At 33.0% G+C, this 25,851-nt stretch overlaps 3 protein-coding genes across 8 annotated transcripts; all 3 read right to left on the bottom strand.

Annotated features, from left to right (window-relative positions):
• Positions 1 to 4,373: 4,373 nt before the first annotated feature.
• Positions 4,374 to 7,702, bottom strand: PYD1 (pyrimidine 1). Its single transcript, XM_078303725.1, has 7 exons — positions 7,268 to 7,702; positions 6,640 to 6,906; positions 6,153 to 6,323; positions 5,934 to 6,046; positions 5,309 to 5,492; positions 5,092 to 5,201; positions 4,374 to 4,742 (listed from the first exon to the last, which is right to left on the bottom strand). Exons 1-7 carry the CDS (start codon positions 7,508 to 7,510, stop codon positions 4,586 to 4,588), a joined length of 1,245 nt encoding a protein of 414 aa, XP_078159851.1. The 5' UTR covers positions 7,511 to 7,702; the 3' UTR covers positions 4,374 to 4,585.
• Positions 7,703 to 12,568: 4,866 nt separating this feature from the next.
• Positions 12,569 to 17,758, bottom strand: LOC144555405 (Zn-dependent exopeptidases superfamily protein). Of its 3 annotated transcripts, XM_078303722.1 has the most exons (16): positions 17,568 to 17,758; positions 17,150 to 17,263; positions 16,788 to 16,905; positions 16,385 to 16,464; positions 16,213 to 16,289; positions 16,054 to 16,131; positions 15,897 to 15,959; positions 15,715 to 15,788; positions 15,434 to 15,563; positions 15,275 to 15,346; positions 14,851 to 14,970; positions 14,251 to 14,322; positions 13,995 to 14,135; positions 13,810 to 13,894; positions 13,287 to 13,728; positions 12,569 to 13,053 (listed from the first exon to the last, which is right to left on the bottom strand). In XM_078303722.1, exons 1-16 carry the CDS (start codon positions 17,641 to 17,643, stop codon positions 12,789 to 12,791), a joined length of 2,007 nt encoding a protein of 668 aa, XP_078159848.1. In that variant the 5' UTR covers positions 17,644 to 17,758; the 3' UTR covers positions 12,569 to 12,788. The 3 variants fall into 3 exon arrangements, with proteins under 3 accessions (XP_078159848.1, XP_078159849.1, XP_078159850.1); XM_078303723.1 differs by lacking the exon at positions 17,568 to 17,758 and having other exon boundaries at positions 16,788 to 16,868; XM_078303724.1 differs by lacking the exons at positions 16,788 to 16,905; positions 17,568 to 17,758 and having other exon boundaries at positions 17,150 to 17,226.
• Positions 17,759 to 20,426: 2,668 nt separating this feature from the next.
• LOC144555704 (NAD(P)-binding Rossmann-fold superfamily protein) lies at positions 20,427 to 25,037 on the bottom strand. 4 transcript variants are annotated; one of them, XR_013512085.1, is made up of 13 exons: positions 24,851 to 25,037; positions 24,678 to 24,742; positions 24,365 to 24,449; positions 24,086 to 24,233; positions 23,410 to 23,622; positions 23,022 to 23,156; positions 22,789 to 22,920; positions 22,375 to 22,590; positions 22,169 to 22,293; positions 21,329 to 21,386; positions 21,056 to 21,171; positions 20,877 to 20,928; positions 20,494 to 20,679 (listed from the first exon to the last, which is right to left on the bottom strand). XR_013512085.1 is itself a non-coding variant. In XM_078304107.1 (12 exons), exons 1-11 carry the CDS (start codon positions 24,940 to 24,942, stop codon positions 21,061 to 21,063), a joined length of 1,380 nt encoding a protein of 459 aa, XP_078160233.1. In that variant the 5' UTR covers positions 24,943 to 25,037; the 3' UTR covers positions 20,427 to 20,676; position 21,060. The 4 variants fall into 4 exon arrangements, 3 of the variants coding, with proteins under 3 accessions (XP_078160233.1, XP_078160232.1, XP_078160231.1); XM_078304107.1 differs by lacking the exon at positions 20,877 to 20,928 and having other exon boundaries at positions 20,427 to 20,676; positions 21,060 to 21,171; XM_078304106.1 differs by lacking the exon at positions 20,877 to 20,928 and having other exon boundaries at positions 20,427 to 20,679; positions 21,060 to 21,171; positions 24,851 to 25,036.
• Between the last annotated feature and the right edge of the window lie 814 nt (positions 25,038 to 25,851).

Genomic DNA, 25,851 nt, shown 5'->3' with positions numbered 1-25,851 from the left:
TCGCACATCCATTCATCCGGATTAAGAAAAATTCTGGGTCGTTAAATTATTTTTATCATTAATGTTGAATCTATTACTATAATTTTATGTAATTAAGAACTCATTTATATAAATCATTAGACTCGAAAAGGTAGTAGTCAAAGGGTATAATTTGACAAGGACCATCATATGCTGCCATGCTGATTTGATTAATTTGACAAGGACCATGCAAATTGAATATAAGAATTTAAAGAGTAGGAGAGAAATCTTTTTTCTTTTTTTTTTCTTTTTTTTTTTTTTGAGTGGAAGCCTAGCGGTGGTAATTATTAGTCTGAACGAGTAGGGATTCAAAATTTCAAAGTGAGCATTTTAGATAGTTGGAGAGCTTGTGAAAGAGACATCTTGACTGCCACCTCCCTCGATCGTATAAAAGGTATTAAACAATTCCAGGAACTAACTTCGTGGAAATTCATGTAATGTCAAGTCTGTGGATCGGTCGAATAATTAATTTAACTAATTCGATTAGTCAGGCCAGTGTAAACGCTTATATCTTGGGAAAATACTTTTTGTTTAGAACTGTAAATATTAAGGGCCTGTTCGGATGTAATTCCGAAAATATTGTTTATGTGGGAAAAAAAAAATTCACTCAGACTGAATTTTTTTTTTCCCACGTGAACAGTAAATTTCAGTTCACCTTTTCTATTCCCGTTCCTATTCTCATTCCCACTGTGCAGCCGAACAGGGCCTAAGAGGGATCAAATGTCTTTTTCTTTTTCTTTTTTGTTAGAAGTTTAAAAGTAAATGTTAAAATACAATTGTTTGTTTGATGTGGTCTAATTATTTTCTCTACATGCACAAAAATATTACCATTTTTTATTTTATTTTTATATAAATTAGTAAGTTCAAAAATTAACTTGAAGAAATTACCTACATTAATATAATTTTTCAAGCTCTTAATGTCATTTAAAGCAAAATCAAAATATTGTAATACTTTCAATATGTATAAAGAAAAATGATATAATCATGTCTAACTGTATTATTTTGATATGTGAGTTTTAAATTTGAAGTAATTAAAATTGTAGAAATAAAGACAAATCAATACTTTGAAAGAAAGAAAGAAAATATAAATCTTTCAAATTGCGGTCTGAATATCAATTTCAGGCCTTCTTTAGTCGGCCCTGATAAATCAGGAAGCCCAAAATCAAAATGATGACTATGTACTTCCCATCATATTAATTTGAAACGACAATTCAAATTATTTAACTAATTCTACTTGACGGACCAAATATTTATGGGTCCAAATTTTTACTTTTAATTGTAATAAGATCAAAGGATGCATCTCCATTCTTATATTAAGCACGTAGTTGTTCTGATTCACCAACGGCTGATGAAATTTTGGATTGAATATCAACCTTATAATCAAATAATTTGGCATTCTTTTGATTTCATGCATCTTTTTTAGTTTTCCTATGCGTAGAAGTTTAAATTTATTTAGAGTTTTAGACACGTACTCGTCACATACAAATTATATAATCTCGATTGTTTCTCATTTCTTTCTATTGTTTAAATGTCATATAAGGAACTTTAGATTCATTGATAATTGATTGGTTATATCTTCATTTCTTTTTATTTTTTATATTGTTTAAGGAATGTTATTTGTCATTTAATATGTAATTTTTTATGAGATTTTTTTATTAAAATATATCAAAAATATGTATGTAATTTAAGAAATGTTAATTGTGTGTAAAAGTCATTATTTAGTAATGTTATTTATCATTAAGTCTAAATCTTTTTAATGAAAATATGTCATTTTGTATTATTTTTTTTCTTATAATATATTCCCGTTGCAACGCACAGTGACAGTACTAGTAGTGAATTATATAGGTACATTGTTTTTCAACAACTTCGCACCTATTAAGCTTGTACAAAACAATCTAAAAAAAATTCAAAATCCGAATATAAATTGTTGGTTTTTCTAGTAAATTAAGATTTATGATTCATATCCATTATTTGAACTAATCCGACAACATTTTAAATTAAGCTCACAAATATCCTTTGATGGGCATTCATGCTACGGCCATTTTTATTAATATCCCTAAAAACAAAGAAAATTTTAAAAACGCCCCTGTCCCCAAATTTTTATCAAATATGCCCTGACCGCCTGGGCCCAGGGCGGTCCAAAACACACAGTGAGGCGCCCGTGGCTGGGGCGCCCCATGGCCTTTGCCTTTTTTCTTTTTTTTAATTTTTTTTAATTTTTTTAGAGATGTTAGTATTTTGATTTGAATAATTTTGTGAAAAAAAAGTTTTCTTATTTAGAGTGTATGCCAAAAAGTAAAATATTTGATATATTTACGTCGTAAATTTTTATAACTTTGATTATTTTTATTTTTATTTTTATTTTTTTTGGTGAACTTTGATTTTATTTGTCAGTTGGATATCACAAGTCTAAATATAACACTAATAAGGACTTGGCTTTTATTATGGTTTTTATAATATATGTATAATATACACGAGGAGGGTTCAAATGCCTCCATGTTTTTGTGCCTCCATCTCTCTCCATCATTTTCAAAGTTCAAACAGTCGATCCGAACCGTTCAATCTAACCTTCATACTAAAATATGTTTGGAGACCAAATTTTATATTTTTAGGAATTTTTTTACTATTTTCTTAGATAGGTACAAAATCAGTAAATCTGAACCATCTAAAAACAGTATTTTTTTACCTATCTAAAAAAATAGTAAAGAAATTCCTAAAAATATAAAATTTGGTCTCCAAACATATTTTAGTATGGAGGTTAGATTGAACGGTTCGGATCGACTGTTTGAACTTTGAAAATGATGGAGAGAGATGGAGGCATGATGGAGGCACAAAAACATGGAGGCATTTGTACCCTCCTCAATATACACATACACATACACATACATATACACATACACATACACATACACATACACACACATATATATATACATATACACACACATATACACATACACATACATATATACATATACAAAGCTACATATATACACATACTATTTTAGTCCGTCGGATGCAATATGGTCCTGCCAAAAAAATTTATTGCATATTATATGAATTTACGACATCATGATGCAATATGGTCCTGCGCATGCTTCACGAAAAGGGGCGTAACTTTTGATCCGTCCGTCGGATCGGGCTGAAATTTTGACAGGAACTCCACAGCCCAAAACCGGATCAGAAACAAATCTATAGATTCGTTTCACCCATTTTCGGACTCAGATTCGCGATCCGAGCCTTCCTTCATGGACTTTTGGACCTTTCTTTATAATTTTAGAGTTTTCAGGGTCTTTTATGTTTTTTTTTTTTGTATTTTATGTTTTTAGGGTTTGTATTTAAATAGAAGTCATGTCTTTTGGCAGAAGTTAGTTTTTAATGTATTCAGTTTTATCAAAGAATTAAGTTTTTAATGTGTGATCTCAGAACCAAATCTATCTTTCCATTACTTTTTCCAATTTCTTAATCGTTCGTGCATCACATCACTTCATAAATATATCCAAAAGTTTTATTTTTTGGCATACACTCTAAACAAGAAAACTTTTTCTTCACAAAATTATTTAAATCAAAATACTAGTATATGTATATGTGTATATTATACATATATTATAAAAACCATAATAAAGGCCAAGTCCTTATTAGTATATGTATATGTATGTGTATATGTGTGTATATATGTATATGTATATGTGTGTGTATGTGTATGTGTATATTATACATATATTATAAAAACCATAATAAAAGCCAAGTCCTTATTAGTGTTATATTTAGACTTGTGATATCCAACTGACAAATAAAATCAAAGTTCACAAAAAAAAATAAAAATAAAAAAAATCAAAGTTCACCAAAAAAAAAAAAAATAAAAAAAAAATCAAAGTTATAAAAATTTACGACATCACTTCGTAAATATATCAAATATTTTACTTTTTGACATACACTCTAAATAAGAAAACTTTTTTTTCACAAAATTATTCAAATCAAAATACTAACATCTCTAAAAAAAATAAAAAAAAAATAAAAAAAAAGGCAAAGGCCACAGGGCGCTCCGCTAGTTACCATGGGGCGCCCCAGCCACGGGCGCCTCACTGTGTGTTTTGGGCCGCCCTGGGTCCAGGCGGTCAGAACATATTTGATAAAAATTTGGGGACAAGGGCATTTTTAAAATTTTCTTTGTTTTTAGGGATATTAATAAAAATGGCCGTTCATGCTAGACTACCGTGTTTTTACTGTAAAAGAATGCAAGATTTGTATCCTTTATTTTATATTTACTTTTCTAACTTTTGAAGTTCTGTGTTTTCCTCCGCTGTCTTTTTTTCTTAACAAAAAGTTTGATTCAAGTTGCTACTCTCGATCAAATGGGATAGTTTCATGTACCTCGGATTATATTAGTTTTAAATCTATTACACATTGAAGACCAAAAGAATCAAGAGCAAAGTAGAGCAACGCAAGAAAAAAATATTCATAGTTTATTAACAACCATAAATAAGATACCCATTTCATTATTCAGCTTGAACATTTTTTATCTGTGAAGAGAGTATAAAAGAGGTTAAGGTTGAATGGTGAAAGATCAATTAGAAACCATACTCTCGGACTCCTTGACAAAGCCATCTCCTGTCCAGTCTCTGTCAGACTGGAGGCCCTGTTTGATAGCTTTTCTCTGTTTGATTGCCTCCTGTTGCCTCTTCACCAGATCAGTATGAGTAGTAAAATATGGAAGCGATGCCCTGAAATATGAACATGAAATTAAGAAAAAAGAAGGGTAAAGAAAGACAAGTCTGGGGAGTATTCACTTTTTATTTCTAGTTCATTTTTTAATACCAGCATATATCTCTACTGTCAGCATCTATGCCAACTGCTAAGCGAAATCACAAATTATGCCAACAGATATATTCTAAGCCAGTCTGGCACAAAAAAGAGAATCAACATTTTTTTTATTGAAAAGAGAATCAACTTTTGATGTCAATCAGTGTCTGACAGATTGATGGAGTAATTCCTAATGCTTTCAATTTCCAATCATCATTTCTTTCTTTTGTAACTAGAAAAAAAATCAAAGAAATATGGCACAAGTCATACCCCCTGAAATCTTCAATAGAGGAGAAATTATGCTTCCTCATGAAATCCTTGAGCTCATCACAGAGCTTCTTTACAAGAGGGTAACCATGCATCATCACTCCAGTGCAAACCTATCACAGCCAGATAAAAACAAGGTGTTTAATTATTTCATTATTCCAGAAGAAAAATAACTGAGATCAGCTAAAAGGGAAGCTATTTTTCACAATTAGGGATTCACCTGAACACTATTTGCACCGAGTAGAAGAAATTCGGCTGCATCATTTCCAGTTTCAACCCCTCCAATTCCAGAAAGAGATTGCCCCTCATTAAATTCTTCTTTCATCATCCTTGCAATTTGCATTACTTTACCGAGTGCAATTGGATGTACTGCTCTTGCAGAGTACCCACCAGGTGTAGAGTATCTGAATGGACAGAATTTAAATGTATTTTAATGTTCATAAATCATAATTGCCCAATGTGACAATGACCATCCAATAGATTGATCTGTCCTTTTCCACACTGCAGTTGCAATTGTTATGGCTTGTTTTTTGTGATTTGATTGAGGTTTTACTATTTTAGTATAATTTGGTCTCAAATAGAATACACTATATTCTTTATAATATTTCATGCTTTTATTGCTTCAATGATAATAACAGGGGTTAAAAACCAAGCTATGGCATGCCAGAGAGGAAGATGGGTGCAGACACTTTCTTAATTGCGGCTTCAAAACCAAGCTATGGCCAAAATGTCATAATGACAAGTAGATATTTTGGTCTTCTGCAACACATCATTCAAATTCAGTACAAGACTACATTTACCAGATCTATTAAGACTATGATCTTGAGAAAAATTACAGAACTAACCCTTCAACAGAAGGTTCGGGTCTTAAAGTGTCAAGATTGATCCCCATGACACTCATGATGGTGTTGATAGCAGCAACACCTTCACATCCTGATTTCAAAGCAACCCTCGCTGGCTAAACAACAGAAAGAACAAACCAATTAATCAAAAAGCCAAATGACAAAGACTAACCACAGATATTAACTTTTTATGATCTAAAAAAATGAAATTCTTATCCTTACCTGTGTAATATCAGTTATGTTGGGGGTCATCTTTGCCCAGACTGGTATGGTGGCCTTCTCATTTATCCAGCCACATATTTCCTCCAATAAGTCACAGTCTTGCCCCACAGCTGCACCCATCTTCCTCTCTGGCATGCCATGTGGGCATGAGAAATTTATCTCAAAAGCATCCTGGTTACACAAAATAAAAAGTAATTTCAAGTAGCAGAGATTTTATTGAATTTTATTGAACCTTCCAGTGATATAATGATCTGTATCAGAATTATTAATTTCAAGATTAGTTGAACCAAATTCTATATCAGCTGTCTTGTATATTATCAATCAGGAGCTACAATTCAGGAAAAAAAACAAACGAGAATAGTTGTAGTTTTTTCAATGGATATTATTCAGATATTTCTACCTTGCAGGACCATATTGACATACTATTGTTAACATACTCTTGCTTGAGAAAAAAAAATGAGAAGATAATGTTGGAAGCAATATGTACCACTCCAGTTTCTTCCACCCGTTCAATGAGCTCTTGCCAAGCAGCTTTATTATACTCCTCCATTATAGAAGCTATCAATATCCTATCAGGAAACTGCTCCTTCAACTTTTTAAAATCATTTAACATAGTCTCAAGGGGTCGATCACTGATTAGTTCGATATTCTCCCAGCCAATAATGGGTCCCTTGGCTGACCCGTTTGACCCAGAAGCACGTAGCCGTGCATACCGAGGAGTCACATTGATTACTTTTGTAGCATCCAAAGATACCTATTACAAATTAGAATAATATTGAGTAACAATTTTCCAAAATAAATTACAAATTTTTCATTTCCTGCTATGATTAACTCTTCTCGATGTTTTTCCATCTAGATCACACAATGAAGCTATATAATGACAGTTTGCATCTAAAGATAACTGGATCCAAATTCTTATTGAGATCCAATTCTCAATAAATTTGCATATTTCCATATGACCATATCCACTTTAAATTGTAGTCTAGGTCCCACAGATATATATAATTCTTCCAAATACTTATTGAGATCCAAAAGCGCATGAAAATTGTAGAGAACAAAATTTTCAAAAAATAAAATAAAAGAAACTTATAGAAAAATAGATATAAAAATTGTACGGTCTTAGCGATGACAGCGCCCCATCCTTCATCGAAGGCCCTTTTCATAACAGTATAATTGGTCCCTGGTGGACCCGATCCGATAACAAACGGATTCGGCATCTCCAACCCGTTAACCTTGACGCTCAGGTCTGGCTCTGCCTGAGCCGCAACGCGTAGAGATACCGACCTGGGTCGCCGCAGTCCGGCAAGGCGCGGCCGCGCCACCTCGAAGACTGAGCTCTTTAGCGACAACGAGTCCATGACAAACGATCAAATCAAACACCTCTCTATGAAAGAAGAGAATTATGGTCGGGAAGGCAACTAGAAAAGGAAGTGCTTCGTTTATAGCTGGTGGGAAGAAGGAGAGTAGTGATGATCTGTTTATATTTATATATTTAATACTCTTATTTTTATCTACTCTCTTTCCGGGTCGAACGTGGCAAAGAGACGGTGAATAGAAATGCTAAGGGTACGCCGGGTGTACCCTTGTTCTTGTACAAACTTAATCATGCAATTTATAGTTTACGTCGATTTATTTGAGCCAATTTATAATTAAAGAAATATCTTCAGCCAAATATTGCTTAGAAGTTAGAAGTATCTGTTTTTTTTTTTTTGAGAAATATATTCTATTTTTGAATTTTTCATGCTGACACAAAAATAAAATATAAAAATTGACATTTCATATACCATAATTTATTCATAAACTAAGAACAACAAAGGAAGTCAAAAGTTGAGATCTAATTTTATTACTAATAGTTTTATTAGTCAAATGACAAATTGTAATATGTATTTTTATTCTTACGTTTTGATTGATCTATGTCTGAGAGTTAAAATAATATATCTTTTGCTTGATATTTTGTTTTGATGATATATAATTATATATTAACGTATGTAGCAAGATCAGGTATTTCTTAATATTTTATTCTTGGACAAACTATTTTTATCAATAAGAATAACTTGTTAACAAAACAACTATCATTATTATCTTTTTTAGTTTTGTTATTGTCATATAAACATAGTTAATTTTATATATTTTATATTGATACTTTGATGAGGAGAGTTCTAATACCTCATCATGTCTTATATTTTATATTTTTGTTATTAAAATTCAAACTGTCAATTCAAACAGCTCAACATGATATCTATATTAAAATATACTTGGAGACCAAATTTTATAATTTTTGAAAATATTTTACTATTTTTTTCAGATAAGTACAAAATTACTGTTTTTGAAGAGTCCAAAAACAATGATTTTGTACTATCTTAAAAAATAGTAAAAAAAAAATTCAAAAATTATAAAATTTCATCATCAAGCATATTTTAGCATGAATTTTATGTTGAGCGGTTTGAATCAATAATTTTGACTTTGAAAACAAATATATTAAATATGAGATATTATGAGATAAAAAACATGAGGTGTTGGAACCCTCTTCACTACTTGATAGCTCAATAAAAATGAAAAGATTTTATTAGATATCAGACCTCCTCAATACTTTTGTTTTATATTATAATATCAAAAACTTTTTTAAGTCATAACATATTTACTAAAACTGAGAGGATAATACAATAATACAACATAAATGACATTTTTTGTGTAAAACCTAAAATTGAAGCCATCGTTATGATATACAGGGTATTTATTGCATGACCCATTGCAATGCAACAGCTAAGAGAGGGTTAGGAGTTTGGATTTGTTACGAACTCCATCTGGCAACGAATGATCCACCTCAGCCAAGATCTCTTACTGATTTATTCTAAAAACTTTCCTTCCAGATCAAAATTCCTTTACATGCCGCAGAAGATCCCAAAAGGAAAGAAGTCCCCACAAGCATCTTCACGCCTTCGAATTCGAATCCTCTAAGATATCTCATATTTTGCGTGACTTTTTGGAAAATCTCAACCGTTGCAATACGTTATACGCGAATCTCAAAGCTCAAATAATACTGGCCCCCTACGTCACCCCGAATAGGCACCGGACACGTCGGTCACGCAAAATATGAGATATCTCAGAGGATACGCGGCCCACGCGTTCTGGATGAAACCAAATCCTCCGTTACAAGTTGCTGGCGCAGTTGGTGTCACAAACGACTGCTATATGGGTTCCACAACACAATGGAGGTAATAGGAACGAATAAGCTCCGTCATGGCGTCATCTAATCATCGGTCTTCAGGGACTTGTTACAAGAATTGTTTATGGAAGAGGTAACAGAAGAACTTGATTTCATCAGACTAGAAAGTGAATAGTTTTGTCGGATAAAATGAAGGGATCTACTGAAGAAGCTTTTTTATGACTTCATGGGGAAATAAAGAGGCACATTATTTAAGTCACTACGGGACAGAAGCGTGCTTCTTCATTCTATCAAAACTATCCAATCATATGTTTCAACTTACCGTCTACGAATTATTCAAGTCTTTTGATATATATGCAAAACGAAATTTTCCTTTTTCACTCCATTCGTTTTTTACGAAGAATTGAACTGAGCTCTTTTGGTTTTTTTTTTTTTTTTTAAAAAAAACATTATATTTTTGCTTAGATATAACAATACTATGAGGTCCAATACAATATTTGAAAATTAACATGATTTTTAAAATTATCGTCTGATTGCATGCGGACGTAGTTAGATATATATAGACAGAGAAGTGATTAAGTTACAATAATTTTCGAGTTACAACAAGTTACTACAATTATTTTTTACATTTTCAAAATCCAAATCATCGATTCAAACCGTTAGATGTGATCTCTACAATCAAATGAATACAAAAACTAGTCAAATTCAGATCATTGAATTTTGTACCCATCTTAATAAATAATAAAAAAAAATTCAAAAAATGTAAAATTTGGTCTTCAAGTACATTTTATTGTAGAGATCACATCTAATAGTTTGGATCAACGATTTGGACTTTGAAAATGTAGAAAATAGTTGTGGTAACTTGTTGTAACCTGATCCCTCCTCATATATATATATATAGAGAGAGAGAGAGAGAGAGAGATTGACTAATATGCTTTCGGCCAAAGTGTTACCGGTTCAAATTTGAAATTTCAAAATCCAAAAAGTCGATCTGAACCGTTCATCTTGTTCTCCATATTAATATGTGCTTGGAGACCAAATTTTATATTTTTCTGAATTTTTTTACTATATACTAAGTCACTTTGAAAATCGCTGATCCAACAGTGCTACCGTTGGATCAGCGATTTTCAAAGTGGCTTAATAAATAGTAAAAAAAAATCAGAAAAATGTAAAATTTGGTCTCCAAGCACATATTAATATGGAGAACAAGAGAGAGATTGACTAATATGCTTTCGGTAGCATATGGGCCGAAGTGCTACCGGTCCAAATTTGAAATTTCAAAATTCAAAAAGTCGATCGGAACCGTTCATCTTGTTCTCCATATTAATATGTGCTTGGAGACCAAAATTTATATTTTTCTGAATTTTTTTACTATATATTAAGTCACTTTGAAAATCGCTGATCCAATGGTGGCTTAACAAAATAGTGCTACCGTTTGGATCGACAATTTTTTACAAAATTCAATGGTTTGAATTTGACTAGTTTTTGTACCCATCTTAATAAATAGTAAAAAAATTACAAAAAATGTAAAATTTGGTCTTCAGGCACATTTTATTGTAGAGATCACATCTAACGGTTTGGATCGACGATTTGGACTTTGAAAATGTAGAAAATGCTTGTTGTAACTTGATCCCTCCTCATATATATATATTTTGAGGTTGGCTACTCTACTTCCATAAGCATATGAGACCATATGCTTATAAGTTATTTCTACGTTTTCAATGTCCAAATGGTTGATCTGAAGCGCTTAACATGTTCTCCATATTAATATGTGTTTGGAGACCAAATTTTACATTTTTTGGAATTTTTTTACTATATTTTCATAATTTTTCAAAACATGGTTTTTCATATTTTTGTATTATTATTTTTAATATGAAAAATTCTTCAAAAAATATAAAATTTGGTCTCCAAGCACATTCTAGTATGGAGAACATATTGAGTGCTTCAAGTTGACCATTTAAATATTAAAAATATAAAAATAACTTATGAGTATATGCCCTCATATGTTTATAGAAGTAGAGTAGCCAACCTCTATATATGTTATATGAACAGACGTAGATATAAAGATTGAATGAATGTGTCCACCTTCAAACTTTTGTTGTTCTCTAAATAATAATCTTATTCATATTTGATTATTTTCTAATAGAATGCATGATTAAAAAATTAATTCAGCTTCGGCCTGCATACAAAACAGGCGGCGAGGAATATTATAAATGGATCATATACATGACTACTATTTGTGTATGAATAGTTTTATTTAGGTTAGTGCGTAAGAAATAATGTCAAAAAGGAGTAGATTTAGGGATTTCGTAAGTTTACTGAGCCTTTTTATGAACTTAATTCTAAAACATATTGGTTTGATTTCAAAAGACAAAGTAAAACTATTGACACTTATCTATTTTACGTGTGATGCGTCAACATGCGATAATTTAAAATTTTGAATTAATTTTGTATAGAGTAAAGTGGTAAAAAAAAACTTTTAAAAAATGAATGCATTAAAATTAATTTATAAACATTCTATTTTTTTACCGTAAGCGACTTTATACAAAATTATTTTGAACGTTTAAATTTTTTGCATGTAAATGCATCACTCGTAAAGTACATGAATTTTAACAGTTAGAATTCGTCATTTGAAACCAATTTGTGTTTTAAAGTTGAGTTCACAAAAAACTTGGTGAATTTAAGAACACCCTAATTCTACTCTCATTTGAGAGTACTAATTCGGCTATTGTTGAAAGAGCGTTAACTTTATGCTATTTGAATAGTGCAAATGTTGTCTGTGTTTCTGTGTTGCATAATTTGAGATAATGCTAATTTGTTATGTTTATAAAAGATTCAAGTTTACGAAATAAAGTTGACTGTTGACATAAACCAATTTTAGAGAGAAAATATATATATATTGCATTTAAATAAAAATAGATGACTAATCCGAAAATAGTGCTATTTCTTTTTTTCTGCCCTTCCAAAGTCCGTCTTAAAATCATGAATTCGTTCTTCAAATATGATTTACTTTACCGCGTCTAATCCAGACCCGTCATCCTCATTCTGAGGAACTGCATGTATAATTCCGAGACTAGAATTCTATTTTAGATGTTTTACGGTTTCAGTCTAGGATTGTTTTTTGTAACATTCTCTTTTACTTTTTGTTTGTGGTTTCTTTTCTATATTTTCTTCTTTCTTTCATAAACAGATAAAAACTTCATATGATCTTTCTGGAAATTGAATAGATATATGTTTTGATTACTGCAAGAAAACGAAAGCAAAGGCCCATGAACTATAATTGTACGCGATCCACGTCTCCTTGTAAAATTTACAATTAATCTTATCTATCCTTGTAAAAAGAAAAAAAAAGGAATCCATCATACATTTTATTTTAGCAAAATTCAATCTCCATGTGACCACCCAATACTGCACTAGCTAGTTCTAAAATCATAACTTCGAAACACACATTATCAGTACTCCGGTTTATATTAATCGCGCTTAATAGCCTTGGCTAGGTATGTCCTGGCTACCACTACAGCTAGGTAAGAAGCAAACGTGACAAAAACACCACCGGCTAAAACAAGGCGGTCATACAAAGCACTCTCCACTTTGTACACTCTCAAACCAATGGTACTCCAGAAACTCTCAGTCCACACTGGGTCTACGGATTCCATTGAATCTGTTGGATTGGCAGGAAGCACATGCCATATATTATTCTCGTACTTCAGCCTGGTCGAATATGCTGGGACATACCTGAAAAATGATCAATTCCAATTCTATTTTATGTCTGCACAGTACTACAATGACCAGGAAATAATTAACAAACTGAAATGAAAACATTTCAAACAGTTTTGTAAAGGAACATAAAATCCCAGTCAATACAAAGAGGGGGAAAGGACATTATTGACGCTTACTGGGACACAAAAAGTGTCTATACTTGTACCCAGTCCTCAAACCTTCTTCAGCTTATAAAAAAAATAATATACCTGGTTGTAGAGACGACACATTTACCACCACCTTCAATTTCAGCACCAATGCACATGTCACCAACATTACCACACTCTCCAGTACATGAACCTGTACCATCTCTTGACTCAGAGGTCATATCAGCCAGAAAATTCCACAGAAAACGAGAAGTGTCATCCACATATGATGGTTTCTCCATGGCCGATGGTGTGTCCTGAAAGACACCAACATAATGGCTTGGGCAGTCGCCATAGATTGGAGATATATATCTCCTAACTAATTCACAAGACAGACCAGACTCACAAGTCAAAAGGCACCCAACCAACTCTTCGACCAAAGATACATTCACTTTTATGTCATTTAGTGTCATTAGGTCGAGTGTGGCATCACCGTTGGCAAGAATGTACAAAGCACGTGCTACTAATGCAGCTGCTGCTGCCACTGACGAAGTCTTGATATTTGCTGTAATTGAAGAAAATATGACAGTAAAATAACGCAGTTGCTACATTATTTGTTTGCTTTTTTTTATTATGTTTTACTTACATGCATTGTCCAGATGGCTGTGGTAAAATTTGTTACTAAAATGCGAATCAAAATCCCCAAGAACAACACCAGAAGTCGATGTATTCTGGTAAGACAGAAGAGCGCAGTTTCATGATATACAATGCTAAAAAAAACTTTAAAAAAAAAAAAAGGAGAAAAAAGAAAATTAAATTACTTCTGCCAACCTTTCTTAAAAATGACATAAGGGAAGAGGGTGGAATGCCAGGATTCAAAGTCGATGCCTTTTTCACTTTGACATTGTCAGAGCCAAGTGACTCACTGGCATCCTCCAATGCTTTAAGAGTTCCTTTTGTACCAGACGATTCCTAAGGAAATGACAATAAGTAAAATAATCATGAAAAGAAGACCATCAACTCAGTTTGAAATCTATTAATAGATAAGTATTGGTTACAACAGAAAAGGCAACAACTGAGAACTCACCCCTGCTGCATGAGCATAGAACAATGTGCCACTTTCAACTAAGCCTTTCCCAACAGAACCAATTTCTAGTATCTGAAGACCAAACAACACAAAAGTAGCAATAAACTATCTGAAAAGTACAGTCTGGCAAATATGCTCCTTTCAATATATATAGTATATAAGTTGTAGCATTGAGCTTAGACAGCTTAAGGAAAATAAATGTAACAAAAATTAGCTCAATACAATACTCCTAAAGATATTATATTGAATTTCATGATATAGGAACTTGTTTCCCTCTCCACAGATTGAAAAAAGAAATATTATAATCAATTTTAGCAAAAGCTTTGCTAGTTAATTTATCAGTTAGCACAAATAACTAATAAATCATCAAGCTTCAAATTTTTTATATAAATAAGTCATCATATTATTAATAAAAAATAAATGTCTCATCATATTAATAAAGCATGTGTTACCATAGATTTTGAGGTGCTATAAACAAAAACAATGTAATACTAAACCAAAATAAGTTCATTTATCTGAGTGCAAGATCTAAAAAGTAAAATACCACCTAGGAACACATTTAACTGAAAAAGGAAAGGTCAAAGTCAAACCAATTATTACCTGTTCAATCATTGAGCTGCCAAGGCCTTTAACAGAATCAGAGCCCAAATCTAGTTCCTGTAAGAACTTTCTGCTGCCGAGGTAACCCCAAGCCTCACCAGTGAAAGCAGTAAAAACAATCTGGATACAAGGTAAAAAAGGAAAAGAAAAAGAAAGGAACTGTCATGTGAAACAGAGTCATAACTGACTATATCCAAAACCAAATAGCACTTCTCCATATCAGGTTGCCTTGTTAGGTGACATGACACCACCACCACTTCCATCAGTAATGGAACAACTGATACATCTCTTTTATACATGGAAGGTTAAGTGGCATAACTGATGGAACATAATCTATTTCAGTTTTATACCCATCGATAAGGCTTACTATGGCTTAGCTGAGCTTTAAGAATTTCTTCAAGTAAATGAAAATAACAGTGCATACCTGTTTCTTAAGCTTCTTTAAATGATTAACATGGGAAAGAGCATCAACCGCAGTTAGTAATGCAATTAATCCCTATGTATCACCAACAGTATTTATTACTCATTCTCAAGATGTGGAATATGTACAAATTAGAGAATAGTAAGAGATCAAAAAGCATACAGATATTGGAGAATCAGCACCAAGGCTTTGGTCACGAAAAAAGGAGGCAGAGTCGAGTGATGCAACAGCCAAAATTATAGGCTTGGTGGGTACAGATGATATGTTTATTGGTGGTAGAGAAGACCATACACTGCCCTTCACACATGGTTATCAGAAAAAAGAAATTAAATCTCAGAAAACCCTAGGTTTCATATTCAGGTCTCTTATAAATGCTGTCCATTTTATATGACAAATGATGTTAAGCAACACTGAATCAAGGATTACTGAGAAACAGGTAGAACCTGTATCCACCTAATGGTAGGCACGTCTGCTCTTTGAGACAAGTCTCTGAATCATGGGTTCCAACTTTTGTCGTCTGAGATAGAATTAGAAGCAATTCAGAACTTGTCACAATCTCACACTCTTTCCTCAGTTAGATTACATGAAATATACAAATTTACTTCGTAGAAACTAGAAGGCGAACCTGCATGACCAGATCAAACTCCGCAACATTCTCTGGGCTTCCCTCATTTATATTACTGACAATCTGTGATGAACATGGCATTACATGTGATAAATCTGATGAAGTTAACCAAATTATCTTTGTTTATCTTTGGAAAAGGAAGAAATGGAAACCTTACCTCTTTAAGGGTGGAAGTGCTGTCCTTTGTGAGCAAAAATACCGGAAAGTCGTATCTGTTCCACATGATACCAGAGCCCTGCACAATAGCAGAATTAGACAAATGAAGCTTTCTTCTGACCCTCTAAAATTATAATATCACAATTCCTTTGAAACTCACAGGGAGATTCCATTCATAACTTGTATTGCTGTAAGGTGCAAAAGCTGCTTGTGGGAATTTCTCAGCTGGAGAAAACCCTTTATAGTTGAAAAGAAAAAAGTATCATTAGGATTTGATAGAACTTAATAAAGTTCATGGCAGTAATAAAATAAGCTTGAAATACAAGTGTAACCTGAAGACATGTTTACTGTGTCACTTGGCTCGAGCAATACTCCAGCAATATTCTTGGAGAATTCTGGATCATTGGAGACCCTGAATGCACCAGGTGCAGTTTCATCAGATCTTTTGTATAATGTTGAATCTTTTTAAAGCAAGCTAATAACTATTAGTATTAACTTTATTTTCGTATAAAGGAATTATAAGAAAACATAAAGAACCAAAATAATTCACAGAACCCTACAAAGTGGGCAACACATTTCAGAAAAAAAAATTCAAGTAGCCCTTCCTTCAAGTCAATTAAATGGTACTTTCAGGCTTCAGCATATAGATTGTCCCTTTTAAAGGAAAGTTTTGACGTAGGAAAGTTATAAATCATGTCAGGTAATAACTATGGTGTGAGGAAAGAGATGCTAAACCTCAAAAAGAAATCTTGCATTTGTTCTGACTGGAGGAGAACTGTAGATGGACGAGCCAAAGGACTGGTGCTACTCTTCAGTCTAACAATTGGTGCACTAATTTTATCAGTACCTGGATCTGACAAGAGATCACAATTAACTATTCCATATTATACCAAATATTCTTGTAGCATAGTACAGCCTGTACAATGTATCATAGACAGATTTAACTGTTTGCTGATACTTCACTCCATTGGTACAAGCACGTGATGTTATAATATTAGAAAAACACTCAATCACACCAGATGTCACTGGTATGGTATTTGAATACCATTAGATTCCAAAATCTACACAGAAAAGGCTATACCATTATAGAGACTTACTAGAGCAACCAATTTCACCAGAGAGATTCAAGAGCCGCACACAAGGATAGCTTTCTACATTCAAGTACATAACCTTCTCTAGATCTGGAACTGACTCCATTGTGCTATCAACTCCTGTTAACAACATAAAAAGGTGTCGGTGCGTAAAGTTCACTTAATCAAACTGAGAATGTCAAATTCAAACAACTGTTTACTAAACAAAAAAAAAATGCAATAAAACCTTTCCCAGGTCTAAATGGAACTAATTACACCAAAATAGAATCAGTGGATGCACCTATCACTAAGTTTTGGTACAGTTAATTTAATGTTTTTGTATCAAAATTGAGTGTCAGTTCCCAACACGGCAATACCCCTTACTTCAAACATTAAGCTCTTACTTCCATTTTTTCCTCAGGAAGCACTAAATCGAATAACTAACCATTGACTGAGCCATAGACATGAGCAACAGAGATGAGAAGGAAGTGTACGGCGATAAAAACCCTAGATGGACCCATGAAAAATGGGATACTACCTCGCCCCGATTAGAGAGTATGGGGAGAAAAGCCGAAGCTGTTTAGTCTGATTGGAAATAAAGACTCGGTGCGGCTTTTGACGATCGGGGAAGAGACTCTTCTAGGGTGTCAATCCGTTTACCCGACCCGTACCATATTCCATATTCTATAAGACAATATCCATTATTCGATTGAGTAATTATAAAAAAAGTTATATGAGTAAAGCTAGGGTGTGACATGCTCACCAAAAAAGTTTGGTGAGCATAACTCCAAAAATATATCGGATCAACGTCAAATGCCGAATCCAAACCGTTGAAATCCATGTACTTCATGATTGATGCATATACATGCAAAATTTTAAAGTTTCGAGTTTATTTGCTACACAGTCAAGTGGTCAAAGAAACGAACATTTTATTATAAGTTATTTTACATATTCAATTTTTATTATTTCTTTGACCACTTGACCGTGTAGTAAATAAACTCGAAACTTTCAAAATTTTGCATGTATATGCATCACTCATGAAGTACATGGATTTCAACGGTTTGGATTCGGCATTTGACGTCGATCCGATATACTTTTGGAGTTATGCTCACCAAACTTTCTTGGTGAGCATGTCACACCCTAGCTTTACTCAAGTTATATATATTATATATTTTAATAAGCATTGAATTATTATTCATCTCCAACAGTTTAACTGGCAACTACTCTTGAATTTGAAAAACAAAATTTATTAAATTTTCTAACTTGAATAATTAATCATTTATGTAACTGTGTTAAACATAATTCACCATTAAAACATTTGAACAATTGACCATCTTACTTTTATTTGCATGCCTGATTTTTTTTAATTAAAGAACAAAGATATTTGTGTTTTGATAAAAAAATAATTTAGTTGTAATTAATTTTCATATTAGTAATGTGATTAAATACTTGACAAATAAATGTGTTTTAGTGTTTTATTTAATAAATAATAAAAATAATTATTATACAAGTATTAATCGTTATTTATCCGCTACCATTTCGCTCTCCGACAATTACAACAAATAAGGGTAGAGTACAGATAAGGTAACTTGTAACGGGTAAGGGTAGAATACGGATAAAGATAATTTGTGATAGGTATGAATATGAAAATGCTTCCAACCGATCCTTTCCATTCCCTAGACTATTCCTTATTTTTTTTTTCTCTTCTTTCCTTGATTGTTGGGCTATGATATATTCACAGAATCACAATCCAACAAATTAAAGGAATTTAAATTCTAGATATTTATAGGCCCAATTTCTTACTCACTGAAAGAATACTTTTGTAGACTTTATCCTCGAGTACAAGCGCCCGTTACTCATGAGACAAGTTTCTTATTTGTGTAGGTTATTTCGTTTTCAATTTATTTATTCTATTATTCACACGAGGATGAGGATGGTTCAAATTCTTTTATTTTTTGTGTCTCTATTGTGTCTTTATTTTCAAAAACTTTAATAACTCAAAATTTAAATCTTAAAATTCAAAATAAAACCGTTGGATATAAACTACATCATTTTATCTATGCACGTGTAAACAATTATGGCATTTCAACTTTGTTTTAGTTGTCATCTTGAGCTTGTAAAAATGTATACTAATGTAGATAATTTCTAGACGTTGATTTTTTAACTTATTGATTCAGATAAAAGCAAAATCAAAATGTAATAACTTTTTATGGACACAGAGAGAAAATAACATATATCGCATCCAGTGGTTTTACTTTGATGTTTAAGTTTTAAACTTTGAGTTATTTAAGTTTTTAAAAAATGGAGGCATGATGAAAGTACAAAAATGAAGGCCCTCCTCTATTCATATTAGTTTTCTTTCTTATTGTGAGGGAGTTACTGTTGCATACGGTTTGTTTTATTAATTTATCTGATGCCACTGCTGAATTGTAGTGTAATAAGAGTAGCTGTTCGTTTAAGACGGACAAAAACTTCACTTCTAATCTTCTATTGCGACTTTGTGAGATGACATCGATTTAAAATTACAGTGCATTTGAACTTGCGAACACATTGCCATGAGGCCTTTAAGCTGGTGTTTAATATATTACCGGTTTTTGGCATATTTGCGTATTTTATTTTTCTGAATATATATATTAGATCGAGTAAGGCTACTATGCATTGCAATGCATAGACATTTTTGTGTATTGGATTATAAATTACCGGATTCAATGTTCAAATAATTGATTCAAACTGTTTATCTTGTTCTCCATATTAATATGTGCTTGGAGACCAAATTTTACATTTTTCTGAATTTTTTTTACTATTTATTAAACCACTTAGAAAATTGCTGATCCAACAGTGCTTTTTTATTTTACCGTTACCGTTGGATCAGCGATTTTTAAAGTAGCTTAATAAATAGTAAAAAATTCTAAAAAATGTAAAATTTGGTCTCTAAGCACATATTAATATGAAAAACAAGATGAACGGTTTGGATCGGCTATTTAGACTTTGAATCCGGTGACTTATAGTCCAATGCACAAAAACGTCTATGCATTGCAATGTATGGTAGCCTTACTCTATTAGATCTATTTATTAGTTGGATTGTACAAAGGAAATTCTCTTCTGCAGAACAATCTGATTTCGCTCACGTTTAAGAAACCAAATTAAGATCTCAGTTAATGATGCTTCATGTATTGACATTAAGCTAGGCTGCTTGTTGTTGCTTGTTATCGACATACCTTCCATGTTCATTTTTTTTTTTTTTAAATTAGGACCCCAGTTGATCCCAGCATCTATTTTACGAGAAAACATAAATCAAACTGCATCTCCTAAAAGAAGGTGAGGACTATAATTATCCAAGTCCTGTGTTATAGTACTATTGGCATAGGAATATAAATTGATTCGACAATGGAAAAGAAAATGCAACAAGAAGAATAATTAATCAAGAAGCTCGACCTAGTGTTGAAAAATGCTACAATCAAGCCATCAAAATTCCCCTCAACTAATCAGCAAGCGCAACTCAAAATCCACGCGAGCAAATGGACAGCCAGTTGATGCTTTACTACTCTCTAAAGCTACTGCAACAAAAGAAACTGGTTAGAGAATGCTTTTCATTTTTAAGCAATATTCACCATTTTATTTTACCGTAATCAAACCACACCCAACCATGATCCAATTTTACACTTAACACAAACCATTATTTCTCAATAATTGCAAAGGGGAAACTGGTACCATCAAAAACAAGGTTATGTCAGAGGAAAGAATTACAACAAACCCTTTCTTAAATTTTGTGTAGCACTTAGATTCAGTTTGCTTGATTTAGTTCACTCTCAGTGTAGGAAATACAAAAAAAGCTCAAAATTTAATTATTTTTTTTTACAAACTACGAAAAATGTGTTGCAAACAGAACCTCAAATATTTTAAACCATTTTTAAGCAAAAAGAAAAGAAAAACATACTTCATAACGCAAAGTCTATCTCAGCCCGATTCAGAACACGAATCACCATAGTATAAAATTCTGGTTCTTCTTCCTTTATCTGGTCAAGAGTAGTTGACTCATGTGCATCTGCCTGAAGAAACAAACAAGAATATTATTTTAAAAGAGTAAATAATACAGAAAGGTCTCTCCTAGAAGGGGTTCTACACTAGAAGTGATGAAACAGCATCTCACAACTGTAAAGAAAAAAAGCAATTTTTTTAAGTATCATGGTTTGGATAGATTGTTACCTCCGTAAATTTAAGAAGTATCAGGTTAGAAACAGTGGCCGGTTTAGATTTGTCCCACCTGGAATGATAAAAGGAAGCAAGATAGAGAACTTTATAAGCAAGGGTAGAAAAGGAAAAATTAACTAGCAACAATTCAAAAGGCAACAATTCTTACAAAGGAGCATGATATTGTATTATTTCAAGAGATCTTTCTGTTTTTTGTTTCTTTTTATAAAAAAAAAATGGTATCAACTATCAGGTACCAATGTGTACATCATTGGGACCATACAAATACCACTTTTAGTTTCATACATTCAGAACTAAAAAAAAAAAAATATATATATATATATATAGGTTGGCTACTCTACTTACATAAGCATATGAGTGTATATGCTTATAAGTTTTTTTTTCGTTTTCAAAATCCAAAAAGTCGATCTGAACCGTTAGATGTGATCTCTATATTGAAATGTGCTTGGAGACCAAATTTTACACTTTTTTGAATTTTTTTACTATTTATTAAGCCATTTTGAAAATCACTGATCCAACGGTGGCTTAACAAAACAATAAAATCAGAAGCCACCGTTGGATCAGCGATTTTCAAAGTGGCTTAATAAATAGTAAAAAAATTCAGAAAAATGAAAATCTGATACTTCTTAAATTCCAAAAAATGTGAAATGCTGCCGGCAGCAATTTAGCCGTGCCCTATATATATATATAATTTTGTCTGAGGTTTAGATGTTCAAGAGAATCAAGATATTTGTCAGAAGATAGAGGTAAATATTTTTACATAATTTTGGCAGAGGAACTTACAGAAATCCTTTTAAAAATAAAATAAATGAATGATAAATGAATGATTTTTACCTAACAAGCATCATTTCATTGACAGACCTCCACATTTTACGGCCAACATCCTTCTGATTTTGATCTCTGGCACTTCTCCCACGCCATAATTCTTTGACAATGTACACTATTTCTTCAATATCCACCTGAAATCAAGTCTCAATTCTTGATGCCTGCATAAAACTTCCCAAACAATAAAAAGAAAGCCAAGCAGGATAACACCATACCAGCACTTGTTCGGCTGATCCATACAATATCTCCTCATGCTCGATTAAGCGCTGATGAAGAATACGATAGTGGTCTAAATCCAAATTGACCACTGGTTCAGTTTGAATCGAAAAATCTGCTAGTTGGGTTGTCACATAAGTGGCCATTACTTGCCCAAATATTGCAGGAATGGTACCCAATACCGGTATTATACGGACCCTGAAACCTGGTACAATCTGTAATAGAATAATTTTTAATTCTTAGCAGAGCAACAGTACACTTAGTAATTATATCGAGACTCAAAAGTTTACTCTTGATATAACTTGCAAAGTCTTCTTAAAATCGCAAATAGCATGCATCATAATTTCATATATAATGGAAGAATGAACAGCAAAGGATAAAAAAAAATTTGGTGATAGGCCTAAAATAAAGACCTGATAATCTAGTGGATTTTCTTCCTCTTTTGAAGTTTGAAAAGGGAGAAGCTTTACTTTGGGCTTCTCCATAGAAAATACTACCGGAAACCCACCATCAATTCCATAATCTTTTCTCAAGCGATATCTAACCTACAAAAGTACTAGTAAGAGAATTGGAGAAAAGCATGGGGACAAAATAAGATCACGTCTGTTGAAATATAAAACAAATAATAGGACAAAATGTAAAATACTGCACGAGAAAGGGGGTCGTTGGTTGATTCTCTCAAATCTGCAATACGAATTCTTGTGGGGTCTGCTCTAGCACCAGCTCCCATGGCAGAGAGCACCTTCAAGCCTTTACGTACACATGCAGCAAGAAGTGCCACCTGAATAAAATGATAACTACTGACAAAAATCAATAAACAAACATTTAACAACCAAAAAAGAATTGAAACGTAAAAATATATCAACTTTTGTTAATTATAAGATCACATTTTAATAAAATGAAAGAAGAAAAATAATTGCCTGCAAATTATTTGAACTGACAAATAGAGAAATTTGAAAGAAACAACAGTAAGTTGTCATGATGGCAACAATAACAATGCAGCATCAAGATAAGTTACAACATATGCAATATACCTTGGTGTCAATATTATCTATGCAATCAAGAACAAAGTCAGGATTTCCAGAAAGAATCTCCTCCTCAGATGAAGAATCATACAGCTGCACTCTAGCTTCTATTTGACACTCAGGATAAATTGAAGAAAAATGTTTTTTGAGGCACAAAGCTTTAGGAATCCCTACATCTTCTCTAGTGGCCACAGCATGCCGGTTTAAGGATGAGAGAGATACCTTTCATAATATCAAAAGTTTCCATTAAGCTGCAACTATAATTTATATATGTCAAAGTGGTCAGGTTGCAAAAAACCTAAATTAATAGTTATTATGGACCTGCCAGTGTGGTGCCATTCCCTTTATGGTACATCTTTTACCCATTTTCTGAGCTAGTCTAGGACTTAATTGCACAATTGAGGGTAAATTGAAGCTCAATGAAGTTCAATTGGGAATTCATCTATTAGTTAATATAGGCAATATCTGTTGTTCAAGCTTTATCACCGGGTTAGAGCATAACTGGAACTATTTATTCATAATCAAGATTAATCGGTATGGACCTGAAACTTGTATGAATTGGTTGAAGTTTTAGTGTACTAACTGATGTGCACTTATTTTTTTCACAAACTACAGTTATTAAATCACCAAATATAAAAAGCAATAATCAAAATCGTAAAACCAATAACAGAGCTTTTAAACGTACCTGATCGAAATCCACGAGAAGAAGCCGGCCAACCCCTGAACGTAGCAGCATTGAAGCAGCATGGCTACCAACTCCTCCAAGTCCAATGATTACCACAAATGATCGAGTCACTTTTCTCTGTGACTCTAAGCCAAAAAACTGTATATTCCTACCGCAGAAATAAAAAACGTAAGATGCAAAGAATTGTACCTTTTATAGTATTACCCATGATGGAGAGTTAAGATTAGTAGGTCAACTATAATGATTACTGATTTGTTAACTGTACGAAATTATACACACCTTGTAAGCTGCTCGGAGACAATCTCATCAGCTAACAGATCAGAACCAACAAATTTTCTTGTCAGATCCTCATAGCTAGCCTTACCTGTTAAAGAACAATCACTCATAAATATAAAGTTTCATGAGTAATAAACATTTAATTAGCAGCCTGGAATATTACAATACATAGCTACAGTAAGACACCACTCATGTCCAGGACATGCTCCAACATCATTTGTTGTCTATAACGAGACTTAAACAGCAGTTCCAACCAAGATATCACAACTAATGATACTAAAATTGGTAAGGTAATCGTTGAAAGAAATTAATTTACCATTAGCACCATCTTCAGACAAACCCTGAGTCAACATGATCTTTCCATGCTGCTTAACATGATACCTGAATCAATTCGCAAATATCAATTTCCAACAAGATAGAATATCAGAGAAGAAAAAAGAGGAAGTAGCCAGAAGAGGAGGGAGATGTGGTAGGGTTTTATACAAGAACCTATTGAAAAGTTTGAGCAAAGCTACAGTGGAGAGAGAGCCAAAGACAGCGCCGGCAATGATAAGCTGCCACTGCTTCGACCTGTCGCTCATCTCCACCCGCTCTCAGTCTTTGGAAAAAAAATGTCAGAGATCCTGGAGGCGGAGAGTCGGAACTCGGAGAAGAAAGGATTCGTGTGCAGTGATGGCGCCTGCGGTGGATCAAGCGCGAAATTGTGTTTATTGAATGGGCTGGGTTGAAAATTTGCTTTCTTTGTTCCCTGTTTAGATTTTACAAATTACGGGCCATCAACTCGGCCCATTTGGGTACTGTGAGTGTTAATTATCGACGGCTTGAGGTTTAATAAATTATTATAGCTATATTTATTTCACAAGAGGAATTAAAAATTAAAAATATTTATAAAAATTGTAATTTATAAAGAAAAAAACTGTTAAGTTTTAATTTATAGGGTTGGCTTAATCACCCCTAATTAACATGTAAATCCGTCTCTATATTAATTATTATTCAAAAACAACGAGTGGCTACCTCAAGACATGGATGAAGTGCCTATCCAAAGAGATCGAATCCTCTGCCCCAGAGTCACTGTTAGTGGGCCCCAAGTTCAAAAATTAACAGTGATCGGCCCCCTTTAAAAATGACCTGCTTCAGCTGCAGGGACTGAGGGGGCATGATTTTCCTGCACCCCGGAGGGCAGGTGATCTGCTTCCCTATCCAAATAGTGCAGACTAGAGATGACCAAGTGATAGAGTGGATCTCTGAGGACTCTGACTGATTACATCAAGCAAAACTTTTTGTTTTTAACTCCAGCCCGATGTGTGGCTTAGAGTAGTTATGGTAGATAATATATGATTGTGGCCTGTGTGCTCATACTATGCTTTTTGGTGCCTGTGTGCACAGAACTATGCATATTTTGGTGCCTGTGTGCACATAACTTTAGCTATGATTTACCTCTGGATTGTTATTTTCTTCTTTTGCTTTTTATTTTGTTAGCTGTAAGATAT

This window comes from Carex rostrata, chromosome 6 (assembly GCF_964058835.1).
Source record: "Carex rostrata chromosome 6, lpCarRost1.2, whole genome shotgun sequence".
NCBI classification, from domain to species: domain Eukaryota; kingdom Viridiplantae; phylum Streptophyta; class Magnoliopsida; order Poales; family Cyperaceae; genus Carex; species Carex rostrata.
The sequence above is the reverse complement of the archived record's forward strand: the minus strand, read 5'-3'. Positions and strand labels throughout refer to the sequence as shown.

Excerpts from the sequence above, each read along its gene's own strand:
- LOC144555704 (XM_078304107.1), bottom strand. The coding sequence starts at position 24,942 with ATGAGCGACAGGTCGAAGCAGTGGCAGCTTATCATTGCCGGCGCTGTC. Across the intron at positions 23,157-23,409 it reads TAGATAATATTGACACCAAG|GTGGCACTTCTTGCTGCATG; the intron begins GTATATTGCATA and ends CATTTTATTCAG. Across the intron at positions 22,921-23,021 it reads ACGACCCCCTTTCTCGTGCA|GTTAGATATCGCTTGAGAAA; the intron begins GTATTTTACATT and ends GTACTTTTGTAG.
- LOC144555405 (XM_078303722.1), bottom strand. The coding sequence starts at position 17,643 with ATGGGTCCATCTAGGGTTTTTATCGCCGTACACTTCCTTCTCATCTCT. Across the intron at positions 16,290-16,384 it reads CACAGTAAACATGTCTTCAG|GGTTTTCTCCAGCTGAGAAA; the intron begins GTTACACTTGTA and ends TCAACTATAAAG. Across the intron at positions 15,789-15,896 it reads AGTTTGATCTGGTCATGCAG|ACGACAAAAGTTGGAACCCA; the intron begins GTTCGCCTTCTA and ends ATTCTATCTCAG.
- PYD1 (XM_078303725.1), bottom strand. The coding sequence starts at position 7,510 with ATGGACTCGTTGTCGCTAAAGAGCTCAGTCTTCGAGGTGGCGCGGCCG. Across the intron at positions 5,202-5,308 it reads TCGGTGCAAATAGTGTTCAG|GTTTGCACTGGAGTGATGAT; the intron begins GTGAATCCCTAA and ends TGGCTGTGATAG. Across the intron at positions 4,743-5,091 it reads TCTATTGAAGATTTCAGGGG|GGCATCGCTTCCATATTTTA; the intron begins GTATGACTTGTG and ends TTCATATTTCAG.